The 21,270-nt window shown below is 43.7% G+C and overlaps 1 protein-coding gene across 2 annotated transcripts in view; it reads right to left on the bottom strand.

The window, feature by feature from the left end:
* SPECC1 (sperm antigen with calponin homology and coiled-coil domains 1) overlaps positions 1–20,356 on the bottom strand; it is a 52,580-nt gene extending 32,224 nt beyond the window's left edge. For both annotated transcript variants that reach the window (XM_030962478.1, XM_030962479.1), the window contains exons 1-2: positions 20,148–20,356; positions 479–2,037 (exon numbers count right to left, since the gene is read on the bottom strand). In XM_030962478.1, the coding sequence (XP_030818338.1) occupies positions 479–2,037; positions 20,148–20,187 (1,599 nt within the window). In that variant the 5' untranslated portion in view covers positions 20,188–20,356. The remainder of the gene's footprint in view (positions 1–478; positions 2,038–20,147) is intronic.
* Positions 20,357–21,270: the final 914 nt, after the last annotated feature.

Here is a 21,270-nt window from a genome sequence, read left to right as displayed (position 1 = left end):
AGCTTCCCTGAGCATTAATTCACATCCTTGTGTTCTCATGACCAATGACATCTATACTTCACTGCTAATTAATTGTGATTCATTATTCAGAATTTAATATTCACAGCTAACTATTTATGCCCTTCTCTTCATCTGATTAGCAAGTGATTTACACTATTTGTTCACACCATATCAAAGTGCTTTTTTATTGATCTGCTCTTTGCTCCAATTCTGACAGACACAATTCTATTTACTCAAAGAGTAAATTCTATAGAAGATATGAGGACAAAATAGTTATGAATTTATAAATACAGATATGCCAATAGTTATTTCTGAGAAAATATGGGTAGAGCAGCAGAAACAGAGACAATGTTATATAATCCTAGCTTCTACTCAGAACTACTCATACAATTTAAATCCTGGAAACTCACAATCAATGTAAAGACCGACATATTTGTGAAAGGACAGAAACAACCACTTTATTTTAGAGCTGTTTTACCTTAGACAGCAGCCCCTGAATGTGCTTCAGTTCACTGTTTGCCTTCAGCAGCTCTTGTTTCAGCTCAGTGCAAGAGGCTTCTAACTGGGCCTTTTCTGCATGGGCTACTTTGAGCATCTCCTGCACCTCAGAGTTGTCAGAGGTGCAGCCCACCACGTTGATTTCTGCAGCCTTTTGTTTCTCATTCTCCAGCTGAGTTTTGAGAGAGCCATTCTCAATTTTCAGACCTTCCAAGGCAATTTTACAGTCCTCCAGACTTTTTGTCACTGTGCTGTTGCTCTGCTGTTCCACTTCCAGAAGTTTAAGCAGCTTCTCATTTTCTTCTCTCAGGCTTTTTATCATCTGCTGGGCATCCTGATGCTCCCTTTCTAAGCTTCTCAGGCTGCTGGTTAACTGTTGCTGAATGTTAAGCAATTTCTCTCTTTCAAATTGTGCTTTTTCAAGAACTTCTGCACATTTCTGTTCCAGTTCAAGGACCTTCTCCTCTTGAGCTTCATTCTTGGATCGCTCTTGGAGGAGAGTCACGAGCTTCTCATTTTCCTGGCTCAGCTGCTCAGCTCTATCTCTGTGCTGACGGAAGGAAGTCTCCAGGAGAGCTTTCTCTTCCACCAGCTTCTCATTTTCTGTTGTCAACTCCTGCACCATTTGCTGCTGATCAGATAGCTCCTGCAAAGTGGCCTGCAGCTCTTCTGCTGTGCTGTGGTGATTCTCCTCCATCTTTTGTATTCTCTCCGTAAGAGACGCCACAGAGAGGTCGCTAATATTGTTTGGAGAACTTCCTGCAGTGGAGCACTTGGAGCTTTTGAAGTGGTTGCTGCTGGCAGATGCTGGCCTGGAAGGCACATCTGCAATGTGCTCAAAGTCAGATGCATCAGGGGACAGGGAGGCCTTGGTGACATCGCTGCTGGAGGAGCCGGAATTGCGCAGGGCAGCCCCATTCACGTGCTGCCTGTGCTCCTCTGCCTCACCCCTGGACACACTCTTGGATGGGCTTCCAAAACTCGACTCTTGGGTAGTTGGGGTTGGGAGGCTGCTGTCTCCTCCACTGCTTGTGGTTGTGTCTGAGAGAGGAGAGTTCTCCAGATAAAGCAATTTCTCTTTCAAAGCACGGTTTTCTTCTCCCAGGCTAGCAAGCTCTTTTTGGAAAGTCCTGTTTTTCTCCTGAAGGGTCCTTATTAATGGATCTATGTCAACAGGTGATACTGTTTCTAAATTTTGGTTGGAAGCCCCCATTCCTTCAGTGTTGAGTGACCCTTTCTCTTTGCATTTCTTCAACTCACAACGAAGTTTGGTAATTTCCGAATCTTTTGTCTTTGCTTCTGCCAGGAGTTCTTTAACCTGAGATTCCAGAACAGCCTTGTCACCAGTTTCATTCTCTTGCTTGGACTTGCTGGTGGGGCGCACGTGTTTGGTAGGAGTTGGTGCAGCAGAAGAGGTGGGGCTGGGCTGTGTTTTCCTGGGGTTGGCCTGAGCACGCAGCACAGCTCTCTCCCTGGACACGGATGAGGACAATTCCCGGGGCGCTGGGATCCCCGTGCGCTTCGCAGCCGAAACTGCTCCTTGAGGAACAAGGGATGAAGCAAATTGGAGTTAGTGCACGAAGAAAACAAGTTTCACAACAACAATGCTGGAATCTAGAGCAGCCCTGGGAAAAAACACCTGAATGTTTGAATAGGTTTAGTCATGACTAACTCTGTGGATTCATGTTTCAAAGGATTGTATTATTCTGCATTTCTTCCTTTCCCATCCCCTGCAAAGGAACACAGCCTGGTAAACTTTTTCCCAGTGAGGTAATATAATATGTAAATGCTGCAATACATGAGCTACAACCCCCTATTAATTGTATTGATGTCAAGATATAAGGATATTAATTACTTGAAAGCAAAAATTCTTCACACTACTTTGTAAAATGCTGGATCTAACCCTAATAATTTCTGAGGAGATGTTCAGTAACTTAAGAAAAGATAAAAATGTATTTTTATCACACACAAAACTATTTGCATTATACTCTATTTAAGCAGATCATCACAAAAGAAGGACTGAAACATTTATGCTGAACACAGATTCAGTGAAATATAAAACTCTTCTGGCACTTCCAACACTAAGACAATTGTGTGGCTGCAGCTTCTTGTAGAGATGGATGAGAGATTTTCCATGTTCTAAATTCCCATCCTCTTATGGAAGAAGAGCAAAAGGAGCTTGGAGAGTTGATGCTGTTCTGTTCGGTTGTTGGTTGGGTTTTTTCCCCACCAACCAACAATGCAAAGCATTATGTGACTACAAGGGAAATGAAGTTTATGAGTTGTTGATTTTCATCTTTCAAAGCTCTCTTGAAATACAGGACCCCAGGCACTGAAGAAACAATAAGAGCCATCTGAACCACGGAAGTGGCAACAAACTGGTTAAAGAAAAGAAGCTGATTCAAAGGGCAGGTATGACATGGCACTGTAACTGAAAACACTGTGAACTTAAGAAAATCCTGCTGAAAATTCAGGACCTTATTCAAAAGGAAAAGCCCTAAAGTACAGGACCATGAAGTGTGGGGATAGGGCACAATGAGGAGATGTTGTCCAATGTAGCCACATAAACAGGATGCAAGAGCAAGTTATGCAAACAGAAAGGGCTGGTGAGCCAGTGTTTGCAATAAAAACAACTTCCAGAAGGACTCTGGGGTGAAATCCTAGAATGAATTCCATCTCCCCACATTTGGGACGCTCTTTGCTGACACACACGTGCAGCATCCACAGAAAATCAAAGAGCATTAAGAGCAAAGGGGAGCAGACTCCCTTCCTTACACTGCAACCTCATCACCCTCCCACAGCCTTCTCCTTGCCACAGCAGAGCAGGGCATGGAAGGGTTAACATTAACACCACCCCGTTTGCTCAGCATCTCTTTTGAAGAATGCACTGGGTTTATAAAGCCCACACAAACAGGAGCCCCTCCTCTCCCCCCCCCAAACACACACACTCTGCAGCAGCAGCACAATAAACACCCCAGACAAAGAGCAGCTAAAGAAAAGCCCCCTGAAGCCGGCACGGCACTGGCCGGAGAGCACAGAGAGCCTCTGTCATGGCAGGGGCACGGTGAGGCCAGAGACAAAGGCTCCAGTGTTTTTGGGAAGAGATACAGGGACAGCCAGGCCCACACAGCTTCATTCAGTCACCTACAGCTGGAGGGGACAGCCCAGCTCCGGGGTCTCCGGTGGAAAGCACCACGGAAGTGGAGATGGGAATTCTTGCCAGAGCCCTGGCTCATGGATCATCCCAATCCCAACCCAACCACCAGGATCTGGCACCTGTAAAACCTACTCAGAGTGAGCTCAGCACATGAGCAAAGCTCGTGGTGTCCACGCAGACAACACCAGGAGATGGACAGGAGGAAAAGTGAAAGGACCATGATGTGATGTGACTTCCAGCAGGGAAATCCCAGCTCAGCACAGCCCCTCCCTGCTCAGAGAGAGGCACAGGTGAACCCCAGGTGGGAAAGCACTTGAATGCATCCAGACCATTGAGAAGGACAAGTGTCCAGCATATAGAAGCAGTTTTCACACAAGCTGCAACCATACTACAGTTTTAAGATGTAAAATCCACATTACAAATAATCAGAGACGTTCTTGAATGGAGCCTAAGGGGTGATTTAAAGCCTTCTGTGTCTCTTGGGCTTTTATTCAACCTGAAAGGGTTTTCTAGCTTTCACACAAAATTTTATGACAAAAGCAAGTGCTCTAAAAAACTTTTTGAATGCCCAAACTGGTTCAATAAGATGACTGTCAACTGGTCAGTTCATGACTAAGCAGTATTCCATAAATAGTGGGTGGTATTCTGTACATTGCAATAAATAATGAGGCAATTACACATTAGTACAAATTGCTTGGCACTAAGGAAACCATCTTTACCTAGGACTTGTGCTGCACCTGTAGTGATGCCAATGTGTTTCTAATCACCACCAGATGACAACTGGAACATGATCATGGGCAGTGGAAGACATATACATAAGGATAACAATTAATGATATTTAACTGGGATTATCTGTACTCCACCAGCTTGCCAACCTGTGCAGGCTTTGAGCTCACTCAACGTGCCTCCTGTGTTTTGCAAGACTCCACGCTCTGCTGACTTGTTCTGTCATAAATCACAAGGCATTTGCTATCCATCAATAACCATTAACCAGCTTGGTTTTTTTAACATAGACTTACATATTTTCCTCATTCCACTCCCCACAAGCACCACATGATACTAAAAAGTCACAAGGAGTCCCAAAAAAAAAAGTTCTAAGTGCATATGTTGATCACAAAACCCCAAATCAAGTACAAACACCACTTTAAAGTCTATTTTATGGGCAAGCCCCCTGTGAATGACCTTGGGATTGAGCAGTGCAGTGGTTGCCAATGACTGCCAAGCCACAGCCTGAGGCCCCGAGGCAGGAGCTGCACTGAGGGCTGTGCAAGTCCCCCTGCTGACCTGATTAAGTGGCCCCCAGTCTGGTGATGGGCTGTGGGACACTCCAGACAGACACGTGCCTCCCACTGCTGCATCCAACACAGCCCTGATTGATGCTGCTGCTGCTTGCAGTGGCTGGAATCACACAGAACTTCACTGCCTGGCCAGTGCTGCTGGTTTTGAGCAGGGGAGAGAAAAACAACCAGCCCTGAATCTCAGCGGAGGTCACCTCACACTGTGTTCCTCACCTGGGTGCCCAGTAAGAACTTCTCCATTTTCAGCTGTACTTTTCAGTCGTGAGGCATTAACCCATAACAATAGACAGAACTTACAATTCTCTAAGTGCTTTACAGTTACCAGCTATTTAACTCAAATCTTCTGAAACACATAATTAAGTTTAAGCTACAGGACAGGGATGCAGAGAGAAATGAAACACCTCACCCAAGGTCACACTAAATCAGGATTAGGACCAGGGTTCATACCCTGCTGTGCAGCTTTCCATGCACCACTTGCTGCCAAGGAGCACTCCCTGACTTCCCACTGGTGTCAAAAGCCAAAGTATCACTTAAATGAGATAAAAGCTGACCCCTTGAGATGATCTTTTGGCTTTTTAATCCCATTCTCAACACAATTACAATGTTTCTCACAGAAGCATTAGGATTACTCCTCAGTTTTTCTACATCACGATCCATTTCTGATCTGAGCTCTCAGCACCTTCCATAGGGACATCCATAACCAGGAGAAAATGGACTATGGAATGGAGGAAAACATTTCCCAATCCTCCAAGGTGAAGCACACAGGATTGTTGCTCAGAGGTAACATCCAGGCAGCACAGCCAATGTAATTACAGTGGTAGCAGGGGAAGGGGAAGTAGGAGCCAACCATTTTACCAGCCACAGGGGGACATGTGTGACATTATGGAATGAAGATTCAATATGTTTATCTGCCTTTACATTCCTTGTGCTCTGAGATAACACATATCACTGCAGTAAAGCACCAGCCTTGAATTCACATTTATTTCACTTAACCCTTAATTATACTAACAGTTCAAACACCTGCTTCCCCAGTCCCAGAGCAGAGGAATAATCTCACTTGGGAAGTGACAGCATTTGACTACATAATCACCTTTGAAAATGTTCTAATTTCTGCCTTGAATCTATTTTTTAGAACTGGAGTCAATACAAAATTATTTGCCTCTGGCCTTTGTCCCATTTGTGTCCCACAACCTGCCCTTTTCTTAATCCTTCCCTCCATCAACATATTAATAACTCAAAGGTTAATGCCATGGCCTTCTGCTGTTCCACAGTGGAGTTAACAGGGAATGTTCCAGTTAGTACCTTATTCCTCAATTTTAATCCTGTCATCTCTTAAGCAAACAACAATAAAAACACATTGTTTCCTTCAACATATTCAAAATTCCACGTCAGTAATTCACTGTTCCATAGTTTCAGTAGGTACCAAGCCTCCTGCACCATCGATGTAATTTAAGCACTGATCACCCACAAAGCATTTCTGTCATGTAAGACTAAAGCATGGAGACAGATGCAGCTTTAGTGTGATGTTTTTAAACAATGGATACCTTATTTGAATTGCAAGGGCAGGATAACTAACAAGAACTAAAAGAAAGCTATTCATAGCACGCTGCAATGTTCCAGTCATACATTTCAGGAAGGCAAACTGTTGCCTGCAGACAAGTTTGTCCTCTCACGAGGGATGGTAAAGCTCTCTCATTCCAGCTCCTGCTTTTGCAACAGATCAGCAATTTCACTGTCCCGTGTCTGTCATCCCTAAATCCTCCTCAGAAAGGACAGTGCAACAAGAGATTACAAAAAGAAATTAAGGACTAACTACTCAAAGCCTCCCTGGAAGCAGAAGACAGAGGTGGTTCTGTCATTCTGGAATTCTGTCCTCACATGCCAGGATGTTTTAATAAAATTTCCCATCTGAACAGAACTCCTGAGCCTCAGATAGAAAAGTGGTTCTTTGAGGAAAAGGTCAGTATAAATCAAATGGGCTGGAAGCATTTAGCACCACAGCTAAGTAAAGGGAATATTAACAGCCCACGTTTGTACACCGAATAAAAAGAATTATTAAACCACCCCATACAATTTTACTGTGCTCTAGCACTTGTGGTTTATTTGAAATATGTCCTTCTTATCAATTCTGGCTTTCAGCTCATCCTCTGGCTGTGACTTCAGAGAGCACTTCCTGAGGCTTTGCCAGGGTGTGCTGAGGATCCAGAGCAGCACCAGGAACACACAGCAACAGCCAGGCAAGGCAGGCAGGCACCCTGTGCTCAGCCTTGCCTGGGAAAGGTCCTGGCACCACTTTCAGTTTCTCAGTAAAACAAACCTGGCTCACAGGAGTATCTTAATTTCACCTGGTTTATGATGCCAAAACACAGCTGTCTAGTGCCATTTCAGATGACCTTTAGGTATATTTAAAATGCCTTCACTGCACTCTAAGATTTGGCAGCACCTGTAGGAGATTCATCCCTTGCTCCAGAGGCAGACAGAGCAAGTGGGATGTCTGAACACACCTGAAGTGCCACCAGACATTGAACTGAACAGTCAGACTTTCTTCACAGATTTACAAATCAATGTTAGAAGGCAGATAACAGCAGCTTTTTTGTGCTACATTCAGAATTCCTTCAGCACCCTAGTACCCTTTAGCTAATTTCCAGCTATACAATGAATGATTTAACACAATGGATTAATATGGGATTCATGACATCATCAATGTGAATTTAGTCACAGCCAAGTCACAAAAGATGGCATTAGCTTGGAGTCACCAACCACACTCTTGGCTGACTCACTCTGATAAACCAGCACATGTTACAGGGAGCCTGGACGTGTTTTCTGACTTCTTTTGTCAACTCAGAGTAAAGTTTTAAAGAACCTAATTAACTTGGTGCTCAAAATCCATTTTTCAAAAGCAGATGAGCCACTAAGACCTCAAAGCTTAAGTGAAAGCCCAGGGGACTTAGCAGGTCCCTTTCTCCCTGTTCCAACATCAATCCTGAGATTGATATTGAGACTGATTAAGAGCCAGTGAGGGATGTCCTTGGGGAAATGGAGACTGTACAGCACAGAGGAAGGATTGCTGTACACTTGACTCCTTTAAAGTTAAAAGGTTTCAGTACACAAATGTTTTATTGAATCACCCTATTTTCTCCTGCCTTTCCCCCTCCTCCTTTGTTTAAAGCAAATGAAACAGTTAAAAAACAACTTGGCTGACCAGAGATCTTCTGATATCCAAATTAACAGGAAACACACTGACACATTTCACAGTGGCATGAGGAAAAGCAAACATTGAGAAGTAGGGCAGATAGAACAGCAGCCCTTACCTGCACTGCTGGGCTACTTCACACCACACCTACAAAAATCCCTGCACATTCTGCCACACTGCTCAATCCCCCAATCCCTAAACCTCTGGGAATGGTAGGACAGCTTGGTAACAAACACTGAAGGGATGCACACAAGTAAATCAAGCCATGAGGAAGATTTGAATCTTCTTGGGGGCTGAAATGTGAGTGAGACTGGATGCAAAATGCTGGATTTTCAAAGAGATGCAGGTGGCAAGAGACACCACCCAGCACTTACTGATATTTTCAAAACTGCTTGAGCTGATTAGAACTTCATATTTGAGAGTGACATGGCTGAAACCTCTGCTCCACCACCAGCTTAGGCAAAAGTCAGGATAAAGAATGGCACTATTGTATTGTGCAAAGTATCATGGCTTGATCTGCTTGGTACACAAAGGGAATGAGCTGAACGGGTTCCATTCTTCCATGATAACAGCACTGGATACTCCTTTGAATAAATCTCAAAAACTCGGAGGAGCACACCATTTTCCATCTCTTTCAGGATAGTCCTACAGTGCTCTCTGCTACCTGGTCTTTATGTAGCAGCAAACAAAGCAAAGCAAGGCTTGGCCAGTCGTGGCTTTTCCGAATTAATCAGTCTGTTTGCAGAGTGTTAGTCACAGAGCCAACACCTTCACAGGTCAGCACCTCCTTGGGAAGGTTCACTTGTACTCCACCTAGCTTTACAAAAAGACAAGGAGATGGCTCCAGAAAAACAAATTGGTTTTGATAACCCAGCACTAATTATATATAGAAGCTTCAGCTGCAATAAGGCCTTTTACTCACTTAGCAAATGCAGACTAGGAGTAATTAAAACATTAGCTTTTTTTCTGAATCATTTAATGGCCTGTTGGACTGTCTGGCCTCCCTGATTGCATTGTCTGTGGAACAGGCACAATTTGCAACAGGAGGAAAGAGCTAAAAGGTTTAATGCAAAGATTCTGATCTATGTAATCATGGTGGAGAACGTAGGAAAGCAACTCAGGTACTGATATTTGAGATGGAGGATAAGAGTAAGACCAAAGAGAAATAAAAATTACAAAGTACTAGGGAACAACAGATGTCTGTACTGAAAAAGCTACACTAGAAAAGAAAAAGCAGCAACAAGCATCTTGATCTGAATAATTCCTAATTTAAGACTACAGAGACCCTGACATTTGAGCTGAACACTTGGTAAAGGTTGGCTGATTTTTTTAGTTAGAAATACAAGTCTAGAGATCTGGAGTGCAAAAAGCACCCAAGAAAAGACATTTTTGGTAACTTAAAGACAAAGTCATGACACAACTACTTGCCAATGGTTTAAATCTGCAGATGAACTATTGGTAGGACATTCTTTTCAAGGGTGGCCACCAGCAGAGACTCTCCCATGGCAGGAATGTAACCCAATAGTAGAGATGACCTTATAGTTGAAGCATCACTATTTAGTTCAAATTTTAGCATCTAAACAAATATTAAAAATCCAGAAAAGGCCCCAGTAAGTTTTATAGTGGTTTTAAAAGAGAAAAATGTCTGCTGCACAATTAAGGAATGATCACACACATTTTATTTTCAGCTTGTTGGATTCACCTGATCAATAGCTCTGTCGTTTTCTCCTTGCAGAGAAAGTCACATTTAATTCTTCCAGAAAAGTGTTAAAATGAAAATAGAAAAAGATCAACTCTACTCAGTATCTGGTGGTTCCAAGCTCAGCACAGCCACAAGAACTGAATTTCAATTTCACTTTGTCACAGCTCAATTCCATTACAGTGGAAACAAGGTCGCATTCAGAAGGTAAATGAGAGGAGATCTGATCAAAACCCTGTTCACAAAGTCTCATTGTGAATTTCAGCTGACTTTTTCTGCTCTTTATGGGCCTGTTCACTGACAATTCCTCTCTGAATAACAGCAAGAGTAGTTAAAATCTCTTTACCCTGAGAGTCTTGCCAGTGTCCAACAAAGGAGTCCCTCTGAACATTTTTGATGCTGTTTACTGAACATTTTTGATGCTCTTTACTTGAATTTCCTGAAAGTTTTTAAGCTGAAAATGAAAACTCAAGCTCGGATATTGCTGTTTTGAGTAAAAGTACAAAAGCAGTGCAGGCTCTGCTGCAAGAGGCCACTTTTGCTCCCAAAGATCATCAGGAAAGTGAACTGGCTGAGCTGAGAGACAAGAACTGCTCTGTGCATGCCCAGTCTTTGCTCCCACAAACACAAACTTCTCTTTCTGATGTGCTCAAGGGTCAAGGAGCACCCAAGGGGCTCCACTGCTCCCTAAGGCTCTGGCACCAAGAGAATCACGAGGTTCTGCTGTGTTCACCCCCAAAATGAGGGATACAAACCCCATGGAATTGCCAACACTGGTGCAGGTCACAAGTGGGGTGGACTCTACCCCTGAGCTGCTTTGGATTTCTGGAGTACCCAGCAACCTGGCATAACAAACACTGAGCCATCCAAAGCAAATGTTCAGGGAAATTCTATATCCTACACTTGCTGGAATATCCCTATGGTAAACACAACACTACTTTTTTTGGAACTGTTAATACCACTGGGCCTGCCAAAAACTTTAGTCACCTCCAAGTTATACCCCTTATCTAGCCCCCACAAAAGAATGAGTAAAACTTTCAATGTGTAGCATTATCTCAAAATTAATCTGGTGAAAGTTACAGAAATAGAGAATTCTCCCTTTTTAAAATGAAGTACCCCTACTTGCTGGTTTTAATGCAAGTTTGTCATTTCCACAACCATCACAGTTCATTATTAAAAAATTACATAATTTTTATGTTCCTTAAAGGGGGCTTGACTCTATATACTTGTGACACAAGCACACCAAAATAATTGGGATTTCTGTGTACTATGACACTTCCTGATTTTATTTGTTCTGGAATATTTCCTGCCTATGCACCTGTAAAAACAAGATAGGATCAGGTATAATCATCTCATATCTACAGCTAAATCAATTTTAAGCTAAACTATTCTGGCAGTTTTTTAGACAACTGTTAAAAAAGAAAAGCCATAAATATTAATTTTTTCCGTGAAGACGGACAAAATCACTGGTGTTTCACTGAAACAAAGGATTTTTTTGTTTGATATGGTTGGTAAGTCTGGAGTTTCCTTCGTTTTCCTACCTGTTAGATCTAAGGCTTCTGCTTTCCAGAAGGTTTTTAGCAACTGCTCTGGGGAACATCCTTGGAGTTAATACCACATCCCCCAGAATGTGCTGTTCAGAAAAAGCAGGGATTTTCTTGAAGATAAAGCAAAGAACTCCTATGGCTGTACTAGGAATATTCCTGAGATAAAGAACCACTAGCTACACTAAGTTTTCCTTGATTCTAGCTTGCAGACAAGGAGATAATTCTCCTCAGCTCAGAAAGCAGCTTCCAGCTAATCTAGCCCAGAAGTTCTCCACTCAGCCACAGCTGGGTTAACAGTGGTGATAAAACAGCTGTACTTCCATTTCTGGAAAATATAATTATAATGGATAAAATACCAGTGCTGAGTGTTTTGAGAAGCACAGGAAATTAAAAAGCAAACAAAACTAACCAACCCTAAATCCAACCATACCAACTCACTTAGCAGTGGCTGTCAGTACTTGTGCTCCTCCATGCACAGTGGTTGTCACAACTGAACGTGATCTGTGGTTCGAGTTAATGAAAAACTTTCCTAAAACCTCTTGCTCCAAGAATTCAATAGGAAGGAACAGTGAGAACCCTGCTCCTGCTCCTCCCAGACAAGTCAGGTGCTGTGGATCCCTCTAAGCATCAAAATCTATCTGATATCTCTCCACAAACACAAGGGATAACCAAACATTATAAGAGGGGAAATGCTTAATATCCAACACTTTCACAATTAGCAGGTAATTTACTCAGCCTGTTTAATTGTTCAGGAGGCCATGCTATGGACTGAACCATGGAACTGACAGAGATACCTGCAAGGGGCTTTACCATCCTTCTCTTTCTTTGTAAAGAATGCTCTAATTCCTTTTTCTTCCCACTGAGCAGAGCCATCACAGAGGAAAAGAAACTGAAAATGCCTCTTCAAGCACTGGGGTCAGGAATCCATGATCCCAACCCTCCAGCTCAGGAATGCTGCCCCACGCTCGGCCAAAAGAACTTCTGTCCTCATGAATTCCCAAATCCTGCTAATCCAGAAAGACAGGGGGGAAAGGATCACAAATGGAAACATGAAAGGAGGTTCCTCTTCCTTCCCTAAAAGGGCAGAACTTAAAAGCTAGAAGCTAATTTTTTAAAATTGTTTGCTTAATACTTAATAACCAGTTTGCATTGCACTGGTGTTACAACTGCCTTTTGTTTACTGAAATGTGATGGCCACACAATAAACCCAGTTTTATTGTCATTTCCAGCCTGCTTCTGTGAGGGGGTGGGGAAAGGACTCCAGTTTAGTCTCCACAGCTCATTCAGAGCTTTAGCTCAGCCCAGCACAGAGCTAAGAACAGCCAATACTGGGAACTGGGCTGAAATCATCACAACTATCAACACAGGATGAGACACATCAGGAAAAGAAATGAGACAGAAGGGGAGAGGAGAAAGCTCATAACATAATGAGATATTTATCTATAAAACATTGCCCACTTCAAAGCAGGAGGAGCTTGAACTCCTTGGTTTAAAAAAAAAGAGCTTTTAATTAAAAGATCAGTCAAAGATTTTCCACAGTCAAGCAGCCTCAAAGAAACCATGTGTGGAGGAGGCTGAGAGTAATTCTTAACATGATTAGTCCATTCTTCAAACTCAACAAGGTTTTATGAAAGCATGTCTCAAGACCTAGAAGATAAGGATTGTGGAAATATCCTCAGCCCCTCAAAGAGGGGCTTTTCCCTTCTGACACCTCCATCCTGATCAGCTTTTGCCCTGGAAAAACATATATTTAGAGCTCTGTGCCTCCCACCTCGTGGCAAAATATAATCCTAGGACCCACGGCTTTGAGTAAAGTTACTGCCATGGAGTTTAGGAGGCCTGCCTTGAAATATTTCTGTGCATTGCCCTAGTCAGCTGAAAACTGAGGCTGTACTGAGCACCCAGCCTTCTATTAGATAGAGGTTTAAAAGCCTTTGAAGGTTTAAATGAATTGCACCACTTTTCTGGAGCACTCTTCCCATTCAAGGAATGTTTCCAGACTGGGATGGACGTGACACCACCACCTAATCCCCTCCCAGCATTACAGCTGACACTACAGGCTCTGGGGAACAAGACTTTGAACCACTTCCCTTTGGTCAAAGAATTTAAAAATGCTTTTTATTTTCTGAAAAAAATCCCCAGAATTTTGACAATTTAGCCTTAAATAAGAAAAATGCATGGTTCTCTACAGGCTGCAATTTAGCAACTATTTCACGTTATTGCAGAGACAACAGCAGGGCTATTGCACTGGAGGAGCTTTCCCAGCAGAGAATACCAGTCCTGGAATGACTCCTGTTCATGTAACCTCATCCCCTCTTACCAGCTGTTAATTATGACTAATGAACCTCATGCTGAGTTGGTTCTGTTCTGCACAAGCACAGGGAATTACCTCTGTTTTATTTCAGGAATCATAAGCATTTTTGTCTATGAGAGCAAGTATTCAGTTATACTTTTGAAGGTCTTTCCTGTATTGCAGAGAACTCAGTTCTTGCCAACAAATTTATCATTATCCACACCCTTGTGGAAACAACTCCTATAAAAGGGATTATATGGACATAATTATTTGGTATCACAAGGATTTCTACATCTTCAGTATAAATGCTGCAATGGCAAAATACAGAAGACCTTTAGGGTGTGAAAAATACAAAAGAATATCCTCCAGATGCAGGGAAGAAGCCACCTTTGCATTCTGCATTTTTAAGACTAATTAAAACAGATTTATATCCTTAGTACAGGATGGGATTTCTTAATTCAGTTGGGAAAGAAAGAAAAGTCATCCAACATAAGTAAGATGTGTCAGAGGATTAAGTGCACCCTGCCCCTAAAGCCACTTTCTTTCCATACATTAATAAATATGATTTCATTGAAGTTGCTGGTAAAATCCTTACTTGCCTGAGTAGCAATGATTTTTAACACTTAGCACCAAAGCATCCATCAGGACAGGAATGTGAGAGGAACAGAACTCTGCTCACGGGATGTGGACATATTTGCTTTGCTCCCAACATTTTTCCTAAGCAACTGAATAAATTCCAACCAAGATACAAATCCTACAGAGCTGGTAACAAATGGAAAATATATGTCCTGGCTTCAGCCAACACATCCCTTACACATGCTCAGAACTGAACCCTGCAAACTCATGTTAGCCCTTTGCTTTCCCAGGAGTGCATTTTTTCCAGTGATGAATATAAAATTTGCCTGTAAGAACTTCAAATGTAAATTTTGCTGCTGATAAAAATATAGAGCTTGTTAGCTGTGTGCTCCAGAGCCTGATGAAAAGGGCAGGAAGCTGCAGCTCTGATGTAATTTATAGCCTGAGAGAACCAAACCATGATCACACAGCACACAAGGGCAGAGTGCTCTGCCTCAGAACATGCAATCCATACCTATTGATGCTTGTGGAAAAACAATTCATGAAATATAATAGATGGAACATTCCAAAGAGATCTGTGAACACAAGCCTGGTTTGGATTACAGGAAGAAAAAAGTTGATGCATGGAAAATTTAACAGTGTCTATTACCATCATCAGAGATCTCAGTTTTAGATCATCTTCAATCATCGTGCTCAAATTGCATGGAGATACAGAATGGAAAAGTAATAGAAAATAATGAAAATATCAAATATTTATCTGTCTTCTACTGTCAGTCTGTGAGAATCACAGAAAAATCAAATTAAGTTCTCCTCAAGCAATGCAGTACAAACAAAATCAGAGAAGTACTCTTGCCTCAGTTTTAGAATCTCGTGTTGTTTTGAAAGCTACATTCCCTGTGGAAATCAGATTTTATGAAGAGTAAATTAGTAAAATTGGGGAGGAATTAAAAAGAGGAAAAAAAATAAGACAGATTACTTTACTGAAATACTGGTAGAAGGTCCAGAACACAGGACTGCTTCCAAATAAACTCCTCAGTACCTCCAGAGCTCTGGCAGCTCTCAGTGGGAAGACCAAGGGGCAATACATGCTCAGGTTTCTTTGGCCAGCTCTACAACTTCAAGATCTTGAGGAGCCAAACATATCCCAAACAAAAAGAAGCAAACTTCTCTTTCTCCATTATTCCCCATTCAGCATTATTGCCTTCTCCTTCCACCCTTTTCCCTCTTTCAAGTAATTTAATGCTGTGTCAGAACCAACACAACCACAACCATCCCCTGGCTGTTCCCTTGCACTCTGCAGCTGTCAAGCACATTAACTAAACTAATGAAAAAATCATAAAGAAAATTAGCTTTTACATTTATTATCATGTTAGATCTATCACTGGTAGGTCCTAAACCACCACCAGCACTGGGGTAAAAGTACAATGCAGAGCTCTGGACCCACAGGACAGGTTCTTGTTGACCAGTTCATTCAGCAGGATTCCCAAAAGCTCCCTCCTTTATCCAAAAATGGCTTTGTTTTGCTGATGGAAATTAATCTCACACAAAATGCATAAACCACATCCTGCTGCCTGCCATGCCCTAAAAGTTCTTGTAAAAGCTGTCATCCTGCCCATGGAGAAAGCACTCCCACTCAGCACATCCTCCAGCCAGGGCAGAAAACTGCTGGGAAGGCCCTGTAGTGTAGGAGAGCTTATTGATGATCTTTTGCACTAATTTAGCTCTCATTAGCCTTTCAACTTGGAATCAGGGGACCTCAGGTTATCACTGAACACTGCCTCAGACAATTCTAGAGGTAAGTTACTCACACTCATGACTAAATTCTTCTAGGAGGTCAGTCCAGACTGTGACAGCGGCTGTTCCCATTTCACTGGTCTGGGAGCAGAGGGGACACTGCCACTGACTGATGTGTCTGTCAGTCCTTCTGAAATTATTTCATCATGTCAGCCCTCTCAAGTCACCTCACGAGACCCATCAACAGAGCTGGCCCTCACTGGCCTTGAAGAAAAGCTTAAGTCAAGTAAAAATTACTCTCCAGGGGAAAATAAAGTTCTTCAATACCAGTTTAATCAGCAGTGTGTTACTACTCTGAAAAATGAGAGCATTTGTAAACCCCCCATGCAAGAATGACTTATGGGAGGAAGAGGTGACTAAGGAATTAAACTATCCAGTGGAGAGCAAATTGTGGTTTGTTGGCTCCACTGGGAACAAAAGGTCTGTGGCTGGCTGCCCAAGCTGCAAGAGGACATGACTTGCAGTCGGTATTTCCATGAAAGCTGTTATGTGATTCATTAGCTTTGCTGGCCCCTCTCTCCTCCCTCCCTTCCCCCCACACCATCATTAAACTCATCTGGTCTCTCGAGCTCTTGCGTGGCAGAAATGGTGTTCTGACATCCAACAGAGTTAAAATGAACGGCTCCCATGTTTGGGAGAAAAAAGAGGGAGACTAAAGAGAGGACCCAGGAAAGATCTGACTACACACCCTGAAAACAAAGAACAGAAATGACAAGAACATGTATTTATACAAAAGCATTTATCTTGAAAGTCTCCTATGTTTTACACTGAAAAATCCCTTTCTCGAACTCAAATGAAGCCAGCCCTGGTCCAGGACAAAACAGACATAAGAAAACAGATCAATACTGACTCAGTGCACGCACTGACACTTGATATTCTCATCCAAGCCATGTAAGCATGTTTTACAAATAAACACAATCCCAAAAAAAGCCTAACCCTTGGATAACCCCACCCGTCACCTTGTTCCAACAAGAGAAGTTAACATTTCCCATTCAAGCGATTCTTTCAGGAAAGTTTTTGTGGGTATTGAGTCATTTTTTTCCACCTCTTCCCAAAGGTATTCATCATCCATCACCTGCAGATGTTTAGAGGATAAACAAGCCCCCCATCACCGTGTCAACCAGTGTCAAAGAACATCAGCGCTCCTGTTCAGAAATAACAGGAGGCCTCCCTGTTTCCAAGGCAAACTATGTTTGAAAGGCTTTCTCCCAATAAACACTGTGCACTGGATAATTCTGGATTCTTCCATAGCTCCCAGGAAATGTTCCAGCTATTCCACAGGTGCTCTGGCCTCTGTTTGTATACACTGTTTCCTTTAGCTTGGGTAGTCAGTTTCAAAAGCAGAAAACGAATTCTGCTGACAAACTGCTGCAATATTCACTCGCCTTTCACATAATTTTCTGTACTACTTCATAGGTGTTTTCATTCTAAAACCTCCACTCGTTTTAGAAATATGAATATTCAGAGCACTGGGGAAACCAGTGACTTGCAAGGAGCAGAGTTTTGGCCAAGAAGTGATGCAAACTTGGGTCACACACCACAAAGTCCTCACAAATAATTGTAAAAGCTGTTTAAAGTAAGTTTTAGATTAGAAGCTAGGAAAAGCCTATAGAATTTAATGTTATTACAAGCAATCCTCTCAAATCCTTGTTAGACACTCTTAGGAAGATGGAGATTAATTTGAGATGATACTGGGCTGTCAGAGTCTTCTGTTCCAAACATTCCTATCAGACACCAGCAATGGATTCCTTTCCTGTCTTCTCCTTGCCACAGTTCCTTGCTCAGTCAGTCCCAGTTCTTTGATTTTCCTGTATTAATGTGTTAACTTTCAACTGCTCAGCTTGGAGGCAATAATTTCCTTCCTGTTCCTGGACAGCACTGAGCAGCCCACCCAGAATTTACACTTAATAGGAAAACCCATTAAAGTACATAATACTCTCATAAATATGTGAAAATAAGTATTTTACTTGAAATGATAACCTATATCATAACAGGATCAGATCTTTAAAGGCTTCAGTGCCCACTGACACCAAGAGGAGGAACAAAGCTGCCCCCACCACCCCAAAATGGTAAGTTTGGGGTGAAAGACTTAGAGATGAGCCATAAGATGTCCATAAAGTTTCCTAAGAAGGCAGACAAGTTGACCCTGAATGTCATGCTCAGGGAACAGCCAAATGGGTTGTCTGTCACTAAAGCTGGCTCATGAGCTAGATCAACAAAGCAACCCATTCCTGGGGTTTAGTCTGGTTATTCCAAACACAAGCTTAAAAGTACCACAGTTGTTCAAGGAGTTGGTGTTCCTGAATGAGAGCTGAATTAAGTTCACTCAAGCAGAAACAGAACTCAGAGATACTACAAGTATCACATTCTGATGTGAGAAGCAGGTTTTTGCATCCAGCTGTCAAAAACACAAACTCTGAGCTCCAAAGCCAGAGCTCTCACACACAATAAGGACTACATTGTCAGATTTTTTCTTTTTGTCAGCAGGAATGTTCCTCTTTTTCGTGGTTAAACATTGGAGTTTTGAACACATAGTTCAATACAAAACGCTGGTTTTCAGTCCTACTCATACCTTATGAACAGTGAGGACTTTCAAACAAGACCTAGTATAGCCTACACTTAAAAACTGAGAATAGTTTAAAAACTGCTGAGGTGCAACACAAGTATAACTCTTTCCTCTTCAATAAAAAAAATAAATCAAGAGAAAACAAAGGATGAAAGAGATTTTTAAAACCCACAAGGAATCTGCACACTCATTTATCATCTGCGTTAACAGCAATAAGCTGTTCAAAATGGCCCTGCAAAATCAGAGTCCGTTTGCTCCAACTGATCAGAAGTCAGCAGTGCGTCTCCCCGGGCCATTATCCAGCTCTCCCTTAGTTTATTATCAGTCCTACCCCTCCTAAATAACACTTTTAGCTCCAGCAAAACTTCGCTGGCTGGCAGTGGCCGGCGGATTTCAGGGGCTGGGGATGTAAGCAGCCACATTCTCCAGCCTAAAGTTTAACTTTCCCTTAGGGCAGCATTTCTTCTGGTGACTGGATACTGGCAGCTTTTGTGTTCTTCATTAGCCCGGTGATTAACATAGTGCTAGAGAGTTCTCACTACACCTCGCTGCTGTTCCAGCACTCGCTGGCAGATCTGTCGTGAGATCCCCGAGCAGCAATGCAGCCCTGGCTAACAATTCCAGAGATCAGGTACGTTTGTATTTGCTCTTAGAACAATACCTACATATCGACCCGAAGTCATAGAAACCCCTGCTCAAGCAATAACAACTTTAATGGGATTTTGTGAATGAAATTCCCATGGCAACAGCAAGAAACAGAGTGCCAGGAAATACAACTGATTGTGGTTTTATGTGTGTTAGAGGGTTCTAAATCCGGAAAGAAACTGAGAAATAAGCAGCAGAAAATAGTGGACCTACGGGTTTCCCCCCTCACTCAGCATTTGAGAAACAAGCAAAATAAATCAGAAGGCAAGCGAAGCAGCTCTACGGCATCAGGAACAAATTAGCAGCAGTGCTGGTGTACGGTGCAGACATTTGGCACACGGGGAATGCGATCTACCTGATACCAGCTCTCAGCTTTCTATGAAATCTGCTCCTGATTAACATGCAGAGCACTACACTTCTGAAAGGACAATGGTGGGAGACCTTCCACAAAGGCATCATTTTAAATTCTAAGGCCTGGAAAATTTCAGGCCTCAGGCCACGAACAATGGTGAAGGCTAACACAGCCAAGCTGCAGATCCTGACAAGTTCTATGCACATCACTACATCAGCTTTGTAACTTTTTTAGCTGCATCATGCAGACCATGCCAAGAAAAAGAAAAAAATCTGTCAGCGAACAGGGTCCCACCCTTGCAGGCATTCTGCTCCGAAGGATTCCTTTCAGAAAAGCTCCCGTGAGGACGGTGCTGCGATCTCAGGTACGGAACGCCAATAAAGCCCATTTACAAGGCAAACAGCAGCAGGGTCCCCGGCAGGTTGGAAGCCACCAGCGTTCGCTGTGACAACAGCAGCCCCGACCCGGCTCGGCCCCCGAGAACAAAACGCCATCCCCGCGGTGCCGCCGCCCCGCCGCCCGCACACACCTTGCTCGTGCTCCTCCGCCCTGCCCGGCTGGTTCCCCATCTCCTCCGGCCGCCCGGCTCCTCCCGAGCCCCCTCAGGCCGCCGGAGCCCCGCTCATGCCCGGTTGGGCGCGGAGCCGCCTCTGGCCGTGCCCGGCTCAGGCAGCCCCGGCGGGGAGCGGCGGGCAGCGCGTCCCGAGCTGCTGCTGGCGGCCGAGCCGCGCTGCGGCCCCGCCGAGGCGGCTGCGGCGCCGCCTCCGCCCTCAGCCAGCCCCGCTCCCGGCCCGGCTGGGCGGCAGCGAGCGGGGCAGCGCCGGGGGACACCCAGCGGCCGCCGCGGGAGCTGCAGCTCCGTCCGGGCCGCGGGCTCCGGGAGGGAGCGATGCTCCAGCACCGCCTCGATGCCCCCCAGCACCGTCTCGATACGCCCCAACCCCGCGCCTCGATGCCCCCCGGCACCCGCCTGAAGCGGAGCGTCCCTGCCCTGGATCAGCCGTGGCGGACAGCGGGAACAGCAGAGAGCCCGTTCCGGGCGCTACACCACGGCGATTCTAAGCTAAACGGGCAAAGGAGGGCAGAGGGACCCTCAGCAGAGACCTGAGCAGCCAAATGTCTCCAAAGCAAAGGCAACATTAATTTTTAGCCAGTTCCACCACCCGAAGCACGCTTAGCATGGAGCAAACAAACCGTGCCCACAGATCTAGCTACACTGCTGAGCACAGCGCTGACATGTCTGGGCAAGGGCAGCTCCAAACCGTCACAAAAATAGAGGACCCAATTTCAGAGATGCTCAGTGTCTCGTGATAACATAGATACCCAAGGGATGCTGAAATGGAGACTGGACTCCTCTGAAAACCTGACCGTGATTGTGAGCATGAGCCCTTTCTGACAAGTCCCATCCATCAGATCTGTTCTGATATCCTCTGAGGCTATTCCTGGGTCAGCTGAGCACCCCAGCTGCTCTCAGCCTCCACTGGTGCTGAGAACAGCACAGCAGGCTCACATCCCTATTATATTGAACAATATACAGCATTTAATGAATACCATTGAAATCTATTTCTGTTTATTGATGTAAGGATGTGGTATTTTATTCCTAAAAGTCTATTACAGTGATTTCCAAATTTCCCCTTCTGCCAATAAAACAA

This window comes from Camarhynchus parvulus, chromosome 19, assembly GCF_901933205.1.
Source record: "Camarhynchus parvulus chromosome 19, STF_HiC, whole genome shotgun sequence".
In the NCBI taxonomy this organism is placed as follows: domain Eukaryota; kingdom Metazoa; phylum Chordata; class Aves; order Passeriformes; family Thraupidae; genus Camarhynchus; species Camarhynchus parvulus.
Note: the sequence above shows the minus strand (reverse complement) of the source record. Positions and strands in the feature narration are given on the sequence as shown.